The sequence below is a fragment of the Papio anubis genome, chromosome 5 (genome assembly GCF_008728515.1).
Source record: "Papio anubis isolate 15944 chromosome 5, Panubis1.0, whole genome shotgun sequence".
NCBI lineage: Eukaryota > Metazoa > Chordata > Mammalia > Primates > Cercopithecidae > Papio > Papio anubis.
This window is the reverse complement of record NC_044980.1, coordinates 142,251,390-142,265,174: the sequence shown is the minus strand read 5'-3', so window position 1 is coordinate 142,265,174 and position 13,785 is coordinate 142,251,390. Positions and strand designations below refer to the sequence as shown.

The window sequence follows — 13,785 nt, the reverse complement described above, 5'->3', positions numbered from 1 at the left end:
TACTAATGTTTTATATGGTTATCTTTGAAAAATATGTCTATTTCTTCAGTAAAAGGTGTTGTTTTAATAACTTACTAAGAATGTTTAAAGATTCTTTAAGTCTGGCTTATCTAGCTAATGTGGGCCTATTAAATAATAGGCAGACTTCTGTCTTCCTTATATTCTTTAGATCTTTTCAAATACTCCATTCCAATACCCATCCAAAGACTTTTCTCGGCTGGGCGCAGTGGCTCACGCCTGTAATCCCAGCACTTTGGGAGGCCAAGGCGGGCAGATCACAAGGTCAAGAGATCGAGACCATCCTGGCCAACATGGTGAAACCCCGCCTCTACTAAAAATACAAAAATTAGCTGCCGCCTCTACTAAAAATAAAAAAATTAGCTGGGCGTGGTGGCGTGCGCCCATAGTCCCAGCTACTCAGGAGGCTGAGGCAGGAGAATCACTTGAACCTGGGAGGCAGAGGTTGCAGTGAGCTGAGATCGCGCCACTGCACTCCAGCCTGGTGACAGAGCGAGACTCTGTCTCAAAAAAAAAAAAGTTTCTCTTTATGCCAATTATTATCTGTACTAGTTTTTAATGTTCAATTACTACAAGATTATAATATTGTTTTTATTCATGTTCAGAAGAAAAATACATAAGATTCACACCCAACACACTTCGAAATTTATTTAACTCCCTTTGACTATATGTGATTATCAATAAAGTATTTTTCAAGATATTAAAAATAAGTAAAGGAAAATGAAATATTTTTAGGACATTCAAAATCTAATGAAGTTCAGTGTTTCTTTAATTGAGGGCAGCGGTGGGGGAGAATTTCAGAAGGTAGTGAACCCAAAGGTGGATTCTTGCATAATTCTACTATTCTGTACTCTCATCATCTTAACCCATTTGTTTACTACCCTAACCATAGTTACTAAGCGGAGTTTTATCAATAATATAGATAGCTATCAAAGTGTTGACATTCAGAGGAGATTACAAATATTTTCTATCACATTGTCCTACCATGTGGACAAGGAAGTCCACAGTCTTCCTTGAATTACCTTCCAGTTTTACTGGGCTGCATCTACCATTGATGTCTAGTTTGACTTTTTCTGACTTCACCAATTGCTGCTAGGAATGTGCTGGTCACTTAGCAGCACACCCAAATCACAGGGAAGATCTTGAAATACCTGGACAGTCTGAACACACGGCTCTGAATTTTCTAAGAAGTACCAGGGAACTGCATCTTCTTGCTGAAATCTTGAATTTTTGTCAGCTTTTTTTTTTTACTGTGGACAGTAAAGCTGGAAAGATCTAAATAACCCAACAGGAAATGCTGATGAAAGTGCAAGAGTTGATTTGTGGTCATCTAAAGTCCATGTCTCCAAGACTGCTGGACCTTCAAATTCTGCAACTTGTTAGATCATCTGGATGATAGCACAACTGTTAGAAGACCTAGAAGAATACAGCGTTGCTGTGACTCAGTGGTACTGAATGCAGAGCATCTACCAGCTGGGGAAAGAATCAATTACAACAGGTATTTTAAAACTCCAGAACATCAGAAATGTGTAGCAAAGTGAATTCTGTTATAAGGAAGACAAAAGAATTTAGTCTGTTTTTTAATGCAGTTTAGGAATAATGTATACCTCCTATACTTAAAATTGTCATTTATCTTTCCCAACTTTAAATACTCTTAGTTTCTGTAAGGAAGGAAGAGTTATTAGAGGGTTGTTTTTTTTTTTTACATTATTATTCTTTAACTTTAGATACTGCCAGTCTGATATAAAATTCTCCAAGCTTAATTCTGTGCAACCAACAGAACCACATAAGCAGTCAGGCACTGTGGCTCACTCCTATAATCCCAGCATTTTTGAGGCTAGATGGGAAGATCACTTGAGCTCAGGATTTTGAGAACCATCCGGACAACATAGGGAGAACTCATCTCTATTTTAAATAATTTTTTTAAAAAGAAAAAGGCCGTTGCGATGGCTCAATCCTGTAATCCCAGCACTCTGGGAGGCCGAGGCGGGCGGTGAGGTCAGGAGATGGAGACCATCCTGGCTAACCCTGTGAAACCCCGTCTCTACTAAAAATAAAAAAAAATAGCCTGGCATGGTGGCGGGCGCCTGTAGTCCCAGCTACTCGCGAGGCTGAGGCAGGAGAATGGCCTGAACCCGGTAGGCGGAGCTTGCAGTGAGCTGAGATCCAGCCACTGCACCCTAGCCTGGGCGACAGAGCGAGACTCCATCTCAAAAAAAAAAAAAAAAAAAAAAAAGAAAGAAAAATAACCCACAACCATGTTATAGGAAAAGTATATTCAAAATAACTTTTAAAAAGTTGTAGTGTGAAGGGATTCTAAAATTCAGAACCCCGTCACAAACTTACAAGCCTTCCTACTACATAAATAGCCCTTTGAACTAGTTTCTGGTTCTATTTAAAAAGTCACAAACATTTGAAATTAATTTACAAATAAGAACAGATACACACTGTGTGGGGAGGCTGAGGTGGTAGTATCTCCTGAGCCCAGGAGTTTAAGTCCAGCCTGGGCAACATAACAGCAAGACCCCATCTCAAAAAAAAAAAAAAAAAGCATACCTTTTATTTATTTATTTTTTTTTACAGACAAAGTCTCACTATGTTGCCCAGGTTTATTTGGAACTCCTGGCTTTAAGTGATCTTCCTGCCTCAGCCTCCCAAAGTGTTAGCATTACAGATGTGAGCTGCCTCGTCTGCACCAGAACATATATTTTAGATTTCAGATTGGGTGGGGGGCAGGGATAGAATCTCCTTGTTAGTTATATAAAAATAAACGTTTTTTTTTCCTTTTCACAGATTTTAAATTTAATTAAGCTGTTAACTTCTTAATCATCACATTAATCCTCCAACTCTGTTTTAACTCCCCCCCTCCTTTTTTTTTTTGTTTTTCCTAGGAATAAAGGAAATCATTCCTCATTTTAACTGATGTTACAGTGAAGATGGGTTCTTGAACTCTTGGAAGCCTGAATAAGCCACCTAATCTGCAAGATAAAAACCAAAGACTAATGCATATTGGGGAAAAGAATGCTTAGTACTTGAAGACTGAATGTTGAATACCTGTTGAATATTCCTATTGAGGTTTTTTCCTAAACATACTTCAGTAACATCTTAGGACAATTCACTGGAGAAATGTTGATCCCTGGCTGGAATTTCATACCATTGACTCATCTGAAGAGTTAAAGCTGGATTTGACTGCTCTATTCTACCAGGAGTATTGTTAGGCTGTCCTTTCACCAGTTTCTAAACAATTGTAATCATTTATTGACTCAGCAATTCCTCAGATACCAGGTCAAAAGATGTACAGATATATTCTAAAGTTTTCCTATTATTAAAGGCACAAGAGTTTCCTTGTATTTTGACTGACAGTGTAACATGTTTCCATTTTAGTTTGTTAGTAATGGTGGTTCTCCCTTTGAAAGCCATTTGGTATATTCGTAAGAATTAGTTTAATATGATTGCATAAGAAAACTGATAAAACCCAACAATTTTAGTAGTTGTGAAAATATGTTTTTAATTCATGTTTAAGAAGAATTGCAGGACTTGAAACCAAATCCTGATGGGGGAAGGGCCATTTCTGTTTAATCCTTAGTTTCTTAACCTGCATCGTTTATCCTGTATTGTAATTTTTTTCTTTTTTAAACTCCCAAACAAGAAGCTTGAAACTTTTCCTGTATTTTAAAATTGCAATTAGGTCACAGGGTTTAGTCAGATTTTTTAAAATTAAGGTTTGGCTTGACAGTCTTTAAAAGAAAGGTTTACCTCGCTAATACTTCTTAATAACATGCATCAAATAATATTCCCTGTGGTGATGTATATTCTCAAAGTTTTGTTATCTTTCATTTTTGGCATTTGCTGCTTATGGACTTAGTACCCAGGCAACAAAGATCTATTATGCATCTACTCTGTTGTATGTTTGCTATTATTTCCCAAAAAAAACAGGCATATATGCATAAGAAATAAATAGTAGAATTATTTTGTTTCTCCCACAAAGATCATGGGAGATGGCCGTGTCTCTACTATAAATACAAAAATTAGCCAGGCATGGTGGCAGGTGCCTGTAGTCCCAGCTACTCTGGGGGCTGAGGCAGGAGAATCGCTTGAACCCAGGAGGCAGAGGTTACAATGAGCCAAGATCTTGCCACTGCCCTCCAGCCTGGGTGACAGAGCAAGACTGTGTCTCCAAAAAAAAGAAAAAAGAACTAAAAGAAAAGGAGCAGTTTATGATTGAAGAAAATGTGGCCTGGGCTGAAGAAGTGAGGATTGATTGGAGTGGGCTAGAACGAGCTGTATGTAGTTTCTAGCTCATTTGTAAGGAGGTGGACCAGAGGGGCATTGATGCCTCAGAGTGGGTGTCTGGTGAGAGGAAAAACGGTGCTTGCGAGATTTTCAGGCTATGTGGGATAGGCATATTTTCTCCCTTTGCCTTTAGCTGTAGATAAAGTGTGGTTATGACCTGAGGCTTCTTGTATTCAAACTTGGCCCGGGGCCTATGTAGAAGCCCTAGGGTCTACTTGTGATGGAGGAGGAAAGTATGTATAACATGTGTAGGCTTGAGTAGTAAATAAAGCCAAAAAAGCATCACTTGCTTACATTTTTTAATGAGTCACAAAACAATCTAATGCGGCTGGTAAAGAAGTTTTAAAGGTCTGTCTACAGAAATTACATGCTTCTCAGGTCTTTGTTTAGTAAAATAATACAGATAATTATGCCTTGAATGCATTTATTATTAAAGCTAACCGTTTTAATTTGTGTCAGAAATAATGTGCACAAGTTTGTGCTCATGGTAGGATTAAAATTGTATTCTTTACTTAAAGCGAAGCAATCTGTTTTTCATTGGTTTGATAAATATTTGAATGCCTAATACGTTCTGGGTGCTAAAAATGCAGAAACATGATCGTTTGAATTACTAATAATTATTTTAGTATGCTGAGAGGCTTTGAATTCATTGTACCACTCCTTCCTAGAGTCATTCAAAACAGAAAAAATTAAAGTATAGATTCATGATTTTGTTTTAAAAAGTTGAGTTAATACTTTTCACAAGAGATGAAATAACATGAGCCACTATACTTATTGGCTCAGTTCCACCCAATTTCCATATTTTGGGTGTAATTTAAAATTTTTAACTTGGAATTTTAACTTTTTTTTTTGTTTTGATTTTTTACCAGGTTTCTAAGCATGAATTGAGGAACAGAAGAAGCAGAGCAGATGATCGGAGCAGCATTTGTTTCTCCCCAAATCTAGAAATTTTAGTTCATATGTACACTAGCCAGTGGTTGTGGACAACCATTTACTTGGTGTAAAGAACTTAATTTCAGTATAAACTGACTCTGGGCAGCATTGGTGATGCTGTGTCCTGAGTTGTAGCCGCTGTAATTGTGAATATTAACTGAGATAGTGAAACATGGTGTCCGGTTTTCTATTGCATTTTTTCAAGTGGAAAAGTTAACTAAATGGTTGACACACACAAATTGGTGGAGAAATTGTGCATATGCCAATTTTTTGTTAAAACCTTTTGTTTTGAACTATACTGCTTTGAGATCTCATTTCAGAAGAACGGCATGAACAGTCTTCAGCCACAGTTGTGATGGTTGTAAATGCTCACAATTGTGCATTCTTAGGGTTTTTCCATCCCTGGGGTTTGCAAGTTGTTCACTTAAAACATTCTTAAAATGGTTGGCTTCTTGTCTGCAAGCCAGCTGATATGGTAGCAACCAAAGATTCCAGTGTTTGAGCATATGAAAGACTCTGCCTGCTTAATTGTGCTAGAAATAACAGCATCTAAAGTGAAGACTTAAGAAAAACTTAGTGACTACTAGATTATCTTTAGGACTCTGCATTAACTCTATAATGTTCTTGGTATTAAAAAGAAAAAGCATATTTGTCACAGAAATTTAGTTAACATCTTACAACTGAACATGTATGTATGTTGCTTAGATAAATGTAATCACTGTAAACATCTATATGATCTGGGATTTTGTTTTTATTTTGAAATGGGAGCTTTTTTGTTTACAAGTTCATTAAAAACTAAAAACTGTTTCTGTAAGGAAATGAGATTTTTTTTAAACAACAAAAAATGCCTTGCTGACTCACTATTAAATAAAAATCTCCCCAATTTTTTGATAGACTACTTCAAGCCATTTGTTACATGGTATTCCTTTGCAAGTCAATTTAGGTTTCGTGTTATAACTTTTCCTCTTTTTTTAAAAAAAAAAAAACGAAAAAGTAATTCTTTTGTCTGAAGGGGAAAGGCATTCTTTCATTTTTTTTTCTTTTCTTTTTTTTTTTTATGACTTGCAGGCACAATATCTAGTTCTGCAACTGCCAGAACTTGGTATTGTAGCTGCTGCCTGCTGACTAGCAGCTGGACTGATTTTGAATAAAAATGAAAGCATTAAAGGGTTTCCCTACAAAACATTTTTCTTTAAAATACTTGTAAAGTGGCTATAAGCAGTTGACTTTCACCCTTGGAGAGCATCACACTGTGTGAGGTTCAGTGATTGTTGACCCTCCCCAGCCCCTCCTGCTTCTTTAAGTTATCTGTGTGCGTGCGCTTCCTCTCAATCTTCTTTGCACGCTCATTTCTTTTTCTCTGACCCATGAGAAAGGAAAACTTACTGATGATAATTTTTAAATAATGTAATTTATTCATTTATAGCATGTCAGGATAAATTAAAAGAACATTTGTCTGGAAATGCTGCCGGGAGCCTATTATGTAAATGTTAGGTATTTTGTAAAATAACCTTGAAATTGTAAATTGACACGTGTTTGGTCAGATTGTGTCAAGTTTAATTTGTTTTGTTTTCTTTTTTCTTTTTTTATTTGAAAACTACTTTAGCAATAATTAATTCCATGATTATCACATTCTGCCATTAAGGGATATTAGTACCGTAATACTGAAGAAATCTTACTAAGTCTGAACTTTTGGGGTAGGCAGCTTCTTTGTTTCTTTTCTATCCACCCTTGTCGGTTGAGGTATTTGTTTCTTGACTAATAAACCCTTTGATACTTTTAGCCAGAAATCGGTCTCATAAAGCTATTTTTGAGTATAGTTTGTGTAAAATAAAAATGTTTAGCTTTGGTAATAACTTTTCCAAGCTGAACTCCCTCTAGCAAGATATTTTTCAGTGCTTTTATTTACTATGCACTTAGACTATGCACTTTTTCTGAAATATTTTTGTAACACTTTTTTGTATTTTTGCCATTTGAAAAGGTTGTGGTGTAGTTGGTCTGTGATTAAGTTGCAGATTTAAAACTGCTATTAGCTTTGTAAATCAAAATATAGGTGTTTTTTGTCTGGTATATCGTCATTCCATCTGCAGCTGGAGCTGGAATCCCATTGATCTTCTAGCTACCATTCATTTTCTTCACTGTTCACAAAAGAAGAATGTGAAATTCAGTGAATGCTGTTACTAATCCTGTCGCGAGATGAATCTCATTTCACCAAAATTAAATTATGTTTTTCCGCTAAAATGATGATACAAGTTGAAGACACATCACTCTGAAATGGGAAGACCTCACCACTTAAGGCTCCACAGTGGCTTACTCAGCTGAACTCTAGGCTACTACTCTTTACTTTGTTCACCCATTGGGGGGTGCAGTTTTTTTAAAATGTTGGGAGATGGCCATTCTAACTACTGTTGAATGTCTCTGTTTTGGGAAGGTATAACAAGAAATAAAAAAGAATATATATGAAGGGAGAGACTGGTTATCTCCTCCCATATGGTTGTGCTTATCCTCTTATGGCTTACAGATGGATATTTGGAGGTTTGCTTTCACAATGATTTCCCATCCACAAATATTTTTATTAAGACTTTTCTTGTTTCTGTTAGACCTTGCAGTACTCATAAATGTTTTAAGCTGAGCATACTGTACTAGTCATAAGTTTAATTTCATTATAATAAAAATATCAAACAAAAGGACTTTAGAACCCAAGACAATGAGCTAGTTTTCCCTGAAGTTTGCTGAACTATTAAGGAATATGTTCTTAATAACTCTTGACTAGAATGAGTCATGGGAATTCTAAGAAGGGATGGCCTAGACAATTTTAGCTCAGTTAAATTCAGCAGCATTTAATGCAGGTGAATTCCTGGGTCGTTTTCCAGCTAGTCTGGAAGAATTTGGTTCTGACTCAAACTGGTATAAAGCATTATTTTAGGTTTTCTCTTTGCCAGTTTTTAAGCAGTTACAACCATTTAATCAAGATGTGAGGACATCCACGAAGTATAGTAAAGAAGGGTTGTCCCAGGTGTGCGCTCTCTTAAGTGAGACTTTGTGATACTATACTTTAAATGCATTACCATTGCTTACATTTGGGGGGTGGGGGGTTCTTTCTCCTCAAAACTTTCACGTCTACTGTAATATTCTTAATGACAATCTTTTTTTTTTTTTTAGCAGTGTATGTTTGAAACAGCCAAAGATTGCAATGAACCAAGTGTAAATTGATCTAAGCAGCCCATGCAGTTTGTGTTGAGTCATCAAACAGTATATTGTTGAAGTGAAATTGTTTGTTTTCTGAAATGACTTGTTAGACCAGTTTTGAGGACATACTCAAAAGTAGAGTAATAATGACTCCTGGGATGGAGAAATATGAGATGAACCTGGAACATTCTATTATGGTGCCACAAAGGAAATCTCAGAAAAAAAAAAAAAAAAGTGGCCAGGCACAGTGGCTCACGCCTGTAATTCCAGCACTTTGGGAGACTGAAATGGGCAGGAGTTCAAGACCAGCCTGGCCAACATGGTGAATCCCCGTCTCTACTAAAAATACAAAAATTAGCCGGGCATGGTCGCAGGCGCCTGTAATCCCAGCTTATCAGGAGGCTGAGGGAGAAGAATCGCTTGAACCAGGGAGACAAAGGTTGCAGTGAGCTGAGATCGTGCCACTGCACTTCCAGCCTGGGTGTCGCAGCGAGACTCCGTCTCAACAACAACAAAAAGGTTGATACATGTCAAAAGGGCACAGGAGCCACCTGAAGGATTTATACTTGCTAAATCTGTGTCAATTATCAAAATAAACTGGTAGCAAGATTACAACTCACTGAATAAGATACCATGATTCCATGTTGACATTAAAAAGGAGAGAAGAGAAAACTCTAACTTGAAGTAGAATGTCAGCTCATTTAAGGTGAAAGGATTTATGTGTTAGAAAAATCACCATTTTGCAAACTATAGTTTTCAGAATCCGTAACGTATGTCATCTGTTTTATTCCTCATGACAGTAATAAGGAACAGTTAAAGAACTGTTTCAGAAAAGAGTGGGGCTGCCCAAGGCAAGGCATCTTGGTAATTGGTAAGCTTTATAGAGCCAAGACTTAAACCTGGTTTTCTTTGCTTTCATGCAGTTAAGCCATGGTGCTTCTCTTGTTATATCACCCTTTTAAACCCAGAGATTGATAATATGAGCCATCATTTACTGAGTGTCATGCACTATTCAAAGTGTTTTACATGTATTTGCCTAATCCTCATCATCCTGTTAAGTACATCTATCTCCATTTTGCATATGAGGATACCAAAGCACAAAGTTGGAGGGAAGATAGTTATATTCCCTTATTTTGTTGATTTGTTTTTTGACACAGGGTCTCGCACTGTCGCCCAGGCTTGAGTGCTATAAGACCTTAACTTTCCCCTTTCAAAGTAGTTTAATAGTGTCTAAATATCGTACATCAAAGTATACATCAAATAGGATGGCAGCCTGGAAAGATATAAAATCCAGAATGACTGGAAGGTTGGGCAATGAAGATTTTTTAAATTGCAGCTGTTTTCACCTTAGATGTATAGTCTTTTCGGTTTCAAAATTAAATTGACTATAAATGGAGTGTGCTTAATTCAGATCTAAAAATTTTGAAATTAGAAAATTGTGTGCTTGGCTGAGTGCTGTGGCTCACCACACCTGTAATTCCAGCATTTTGGTAAGCCGAGGTGGGCGAATCACTTGAGGTCAGGAGTTCGAGACCAGCCTGGTCGACATGGTGAAACCCCATCTCTACTAAAAATGCAAAAATTTAGCTGGGCGTGGTATTGCACCCCTGTGGTCCCAGCTACTTGGGAGACTGAGGCAGAATTGCTTGAACCCAGGAAGCAGAGGCTACAGTGAGCCGAGACCGAGCCACTGCACTCCAGCCTAGGTGACAGAGTGAGACTCTGTCTCAAAAAAGAAAAAATATTGTGTGCTTATATTGCCTCCCTTAGCCCCCTCAAACTTGGGCAGGGCAGAGCCCATGTATAATAAGGAAATGGATAGTTTCTGCGTCGGTCCTTAACTTTACACAAACAGTGAAGTATTTTTATTCTTGGAGCATTTTTGAACTAAGATCCAGGCACTTTAAAAGACAAAGGCAATGAGTAGCTTCCTTGTATCCACACCCAGTAAGTTAAAAAGCAGTCTTACAGAGCCTTAAGTAAAATGTTTGGAGTAACTTGGTTCTTTCTTTGTAGCATTTTCTAACATACTAGTTGACATATATCTGATTAGAGAATACAGATGTACTTAATTGCTTAGGGTGTTAGAAGTAGGAGTGACAAAACAAGATGTGTCCACTGGCATAACAGTGGGATAAGGATATCTTTGAAGTGCTTAGGCATATGTAAATCTCAGTAGATTGCAGAGGTTTTTTTTTGTTTTTTTTTTTTTTTTGTTTTTTTTTTTTGGTTTTTTTTTTTAGTATTTTTTAATTTACATGAAAATCTGGGAAATTTTAATAGTAATTTTCCAGTCTAGTCATGAATTTTTCATTACATCCACCAGATGGGAACTGATTCTGCCATAAGCAAAAGGCTGCTATGTGATAGTGCTGGGGATTGGGGTGGCGGGGGGATGTGAACAGGCAGAATGGAGTAAGGATCTTTAGTGAAAGTACGAGGGAATGACTTTAAGAGGCAGGACAGTACTTTGTGTGTGTTTTGAAAGTAATTGTGGGCCTGGTGTGGTAGCTCAGGCCTGTAAGTCCCAGCACTTTGGGAGGCCGAGGCAGGTGGATCATGATCACAAGGTCAGGAGCTTGAGACCAGCCTGACCAACATGGTGAAACCCCGTCTGTACTAAAAAATATATACATATATTCAAAAAATAGCTGGGCGTGGTGGTGCGCACCTGTAATCTCAGCTACTCAGGAGGTTGAGGCAGGAGAATCTCAAACCCAGGAGTCGGAGGTTGCAGTGAGCCACTGCACTCCAGCCTGGGCGACAGAGCGAGGCTCCGTCTCAAAAAAAAAAAAAAAAATTGTGTGTGTCCTACAAGGCTGCGCTGGTGTCTTGATCCTTTGGGCTTCAAATAGCAAAGGTTTGCCATTCCTTAGGAGTCGTTAAACAACTCCACCCCTCATCTATCCACTAAAATAGGAGCACTCCACAAAATATGCAGGTCCAGAAGAGAAAGGGGCAGATCATCAGTCTTTTTACTAATTTATCCACTGACATGTTTGGTCATTTTGTGGCTCATTAGTAGAATCAATATGTAGAGCCAAATGCTAGAGCTCATTTTCTTTTGTCTCTTAGAGACCAATTAACGAATATGAAGCCCCAAAAGATGTGCAGATGTGGTCAAGCTCCCCAAGCAAGACCAGAACCCAGGCCAAATAGTACTACTCACATTTAGAGGTAATATATGTTTTCTAGGGGCACATTTAAGCCAGAGCAGTTTTTTAATATAATGCATTTATTAGCCAACCCTTACCTAGTTATCATCAATACTTCATCTATGTGTAAAAAAAAAAAAAAAAAAAAGCCAGTCTTGTTGCTTCATAGTCTTATTAACAGTTGATTTTTTTTTCTAAAAATCACCTTAAAACTTGACTAAAACTGTATCTGGACTTAAGATACATTATATCTACAAGAGTGGGATACATTAATTAGATTTGCAGTCTACTACATAAAACCAAACTTGACCAAGTTATTTTTGCTTGAAGTTGTGAATACTTTTACACTTTTAGAACATTTCCATGCACCTAAGTTTATGTAGATTGTTTTAATATACCAGTGTATTCACTGACAGGGTGTTCTTTCTCATAGTTCTGTAGTACTTTTATAGCCTGTCATTTATGGAACAGAATGTCTTAGGTAAAAAAAATGTAGCCTTTTCTTGTCATTACCATATTAAGTCTTCAATGCTGCTAATTCAGAGAAGCAAAATAGTTTGAATAACTGTTGGAAACAATTCCTGTGGATTTCAGGCAGCCTGCTATTGGTTCTGTATGCCAATGAACAGCGGCACAAATCTTGGTGAGAAAGTGCTACATTAGATATTTAGGATGAGAAGAAAGGGTGGAGGTGGATATTTTTAGAAACTGCTTTTAACAGTTGCTAAGTAAATATTTTTTATTAATTGCAAAACTGATTTGCACTGTGCTAACGTATGTAATTCCATTAACAGCATAATGTTTTAGTCTACATTTAGACAGTAAAACCGATAAAATAGCTTCTAGTGTTTCTTGTGCCACCAAAAAAAGTGAAAGTATTTGAGATAGTTTTTAAAATCATTGACCATCCTGTACCCTGCAAAATTATGAAGCATACATTATTGGGTTTTCTATAATGGCATGCATGATTTTTTTTAGCCTATGACAAAGTGCAATTCCTATACAAACGATAATAGGAATTGAGTTTTTAAATGCCAGGCACTGTGCTAGTCCCTGGGAATTCAGGGGTGACAATTCAAACGGACCCATATGCAATATAGAGTGTTACAGATACAGTACTCATGGGGCAGATGGAGACCAGAGAAAATGCTCTATGAATTGCATCTGAAAGGATGAGTAGGCCGGGTGTGGTGCCTCACGCCTGTAATCCCAGCACTTTGGGAGGCCGAGGTGGGCCGATCACCTGAGGTCGGGAGTTTGAAACCAGCCTGACAAACATGGAGAAACTCCGTCTCTACTAAAATTACAAAATTAGCTGGGCATGGTGGCACATGACTAATTTCAGCTACTCAGAAGGCCGAGGCAGGAGAATCGCTTGAACTCAGGAGGTGGAGGTTTCGGTGAGCCAAGATCGCGCCATTGCACTCCAGCCTGGGCAACAAGAGTGAAATTGCGTCTTAAAAAAAAAAAGATGAGTAAGGTTTTGCCAGATGGTGAAGACTCCTCACCTTGAGGAAATTAATCTTGGAGGAATGGTAGCAAAACATGTGTTCAGCCAACAGAGAGTACCCATTCCTTAGCACAGAGCCAAATGAGTGGCATAGAAAGTGTGGAAGGTTCACGTGGGCTTGATAATGAGAGTGCCCTCAGTCACAAACATTTTTACCAAAATTTGAAATAATGAAGTATTTAGAGTAAGAAATGTTCAATCCAGCCGTGACCCTATCCAATGACAATTTTATTGGTCTGCAAATCCTTGCAATGCCACCAAGGGGGAGATTGAACAAAAGTGAGATCATAAATGATACTAAATGTTAGAGGCAGAAGATGATAAGTAAAAGCATTTAGGCAGCAAGCATAAAGCCAACTTTAGGGAAATAGGATGGTTTTTAGGACAGGTAGCAGTCCTGAGAGTAGAATTTTTTTTTTTTTTTTTTTTTTTTTTTTTTTTTTTTTTTGAACAAGGGAATCTCTTTCTACATCACCAGGCGCTGGAGTGTGGTGGCACAATCTTGGCTCACTGTAATCTCCACCTCCGGGTTCAAGCGATTCTTGTGCCTCAGCCTCCCAAGTAGCTGGGATTCCAGGCACGCACCACCACAGTCGGCTAATTTTTTGTATTTTTAGTGAAGATAGGATTTCACCACGTTGCCCAGGCTGGTCTCAAACTCCTGTGCTCAGGCAATGCGCCCACCTT

The 13,785-nt window shown here is 37.8% G+C and overlaps 1 protein-coding gene and 1 pseudogene across 9 annotated transcripts in view; both read left to right on the top strand.

The window, feature by feature from the left end:
• Positions 1 to 8,667, top strand: part of CSNK1A1 (casein kinase 1 alpha 1) — a 59,056-nt gene extending 50,389 nt beyond the window's left edge. For 4 of the 8 annotated variants that reach the window (XM_003900345.5, XM_003900344.5, XM_009209368.4 and 1 more), the window contains one exon: positions 5,181 to 8,667. In XM_003900345.5, the coding sequence (XP_003900394.1) occupies positions 5,181 to 5,188 (8 nt within the window). In that variant the 3' untranslated portion in view covers positions 5,189 to 8,667. Of the gene's footprint in view, positions 1 to 2,909; positions 4,597 to 5,180 lie in introns of those variants that run through there. The other 4 variants (XM_009209370.2, XM_009209369.2, XM_009209367.2 and 1 more) reach the window with 1 other exon arrangement.
• Positions 5,856 to 9,045, top strand: LOC110743605 (annotated as a pseudogene). Its single transcript, XR_002522922.2, has one exon. The product of XR_002522922.2 is annotated as an uncharacterized LOC110743605 (transcript).
• The last annotated feature ends 4,740 nt before the right edge of the window (positions 9,046 to 13,785 follow it).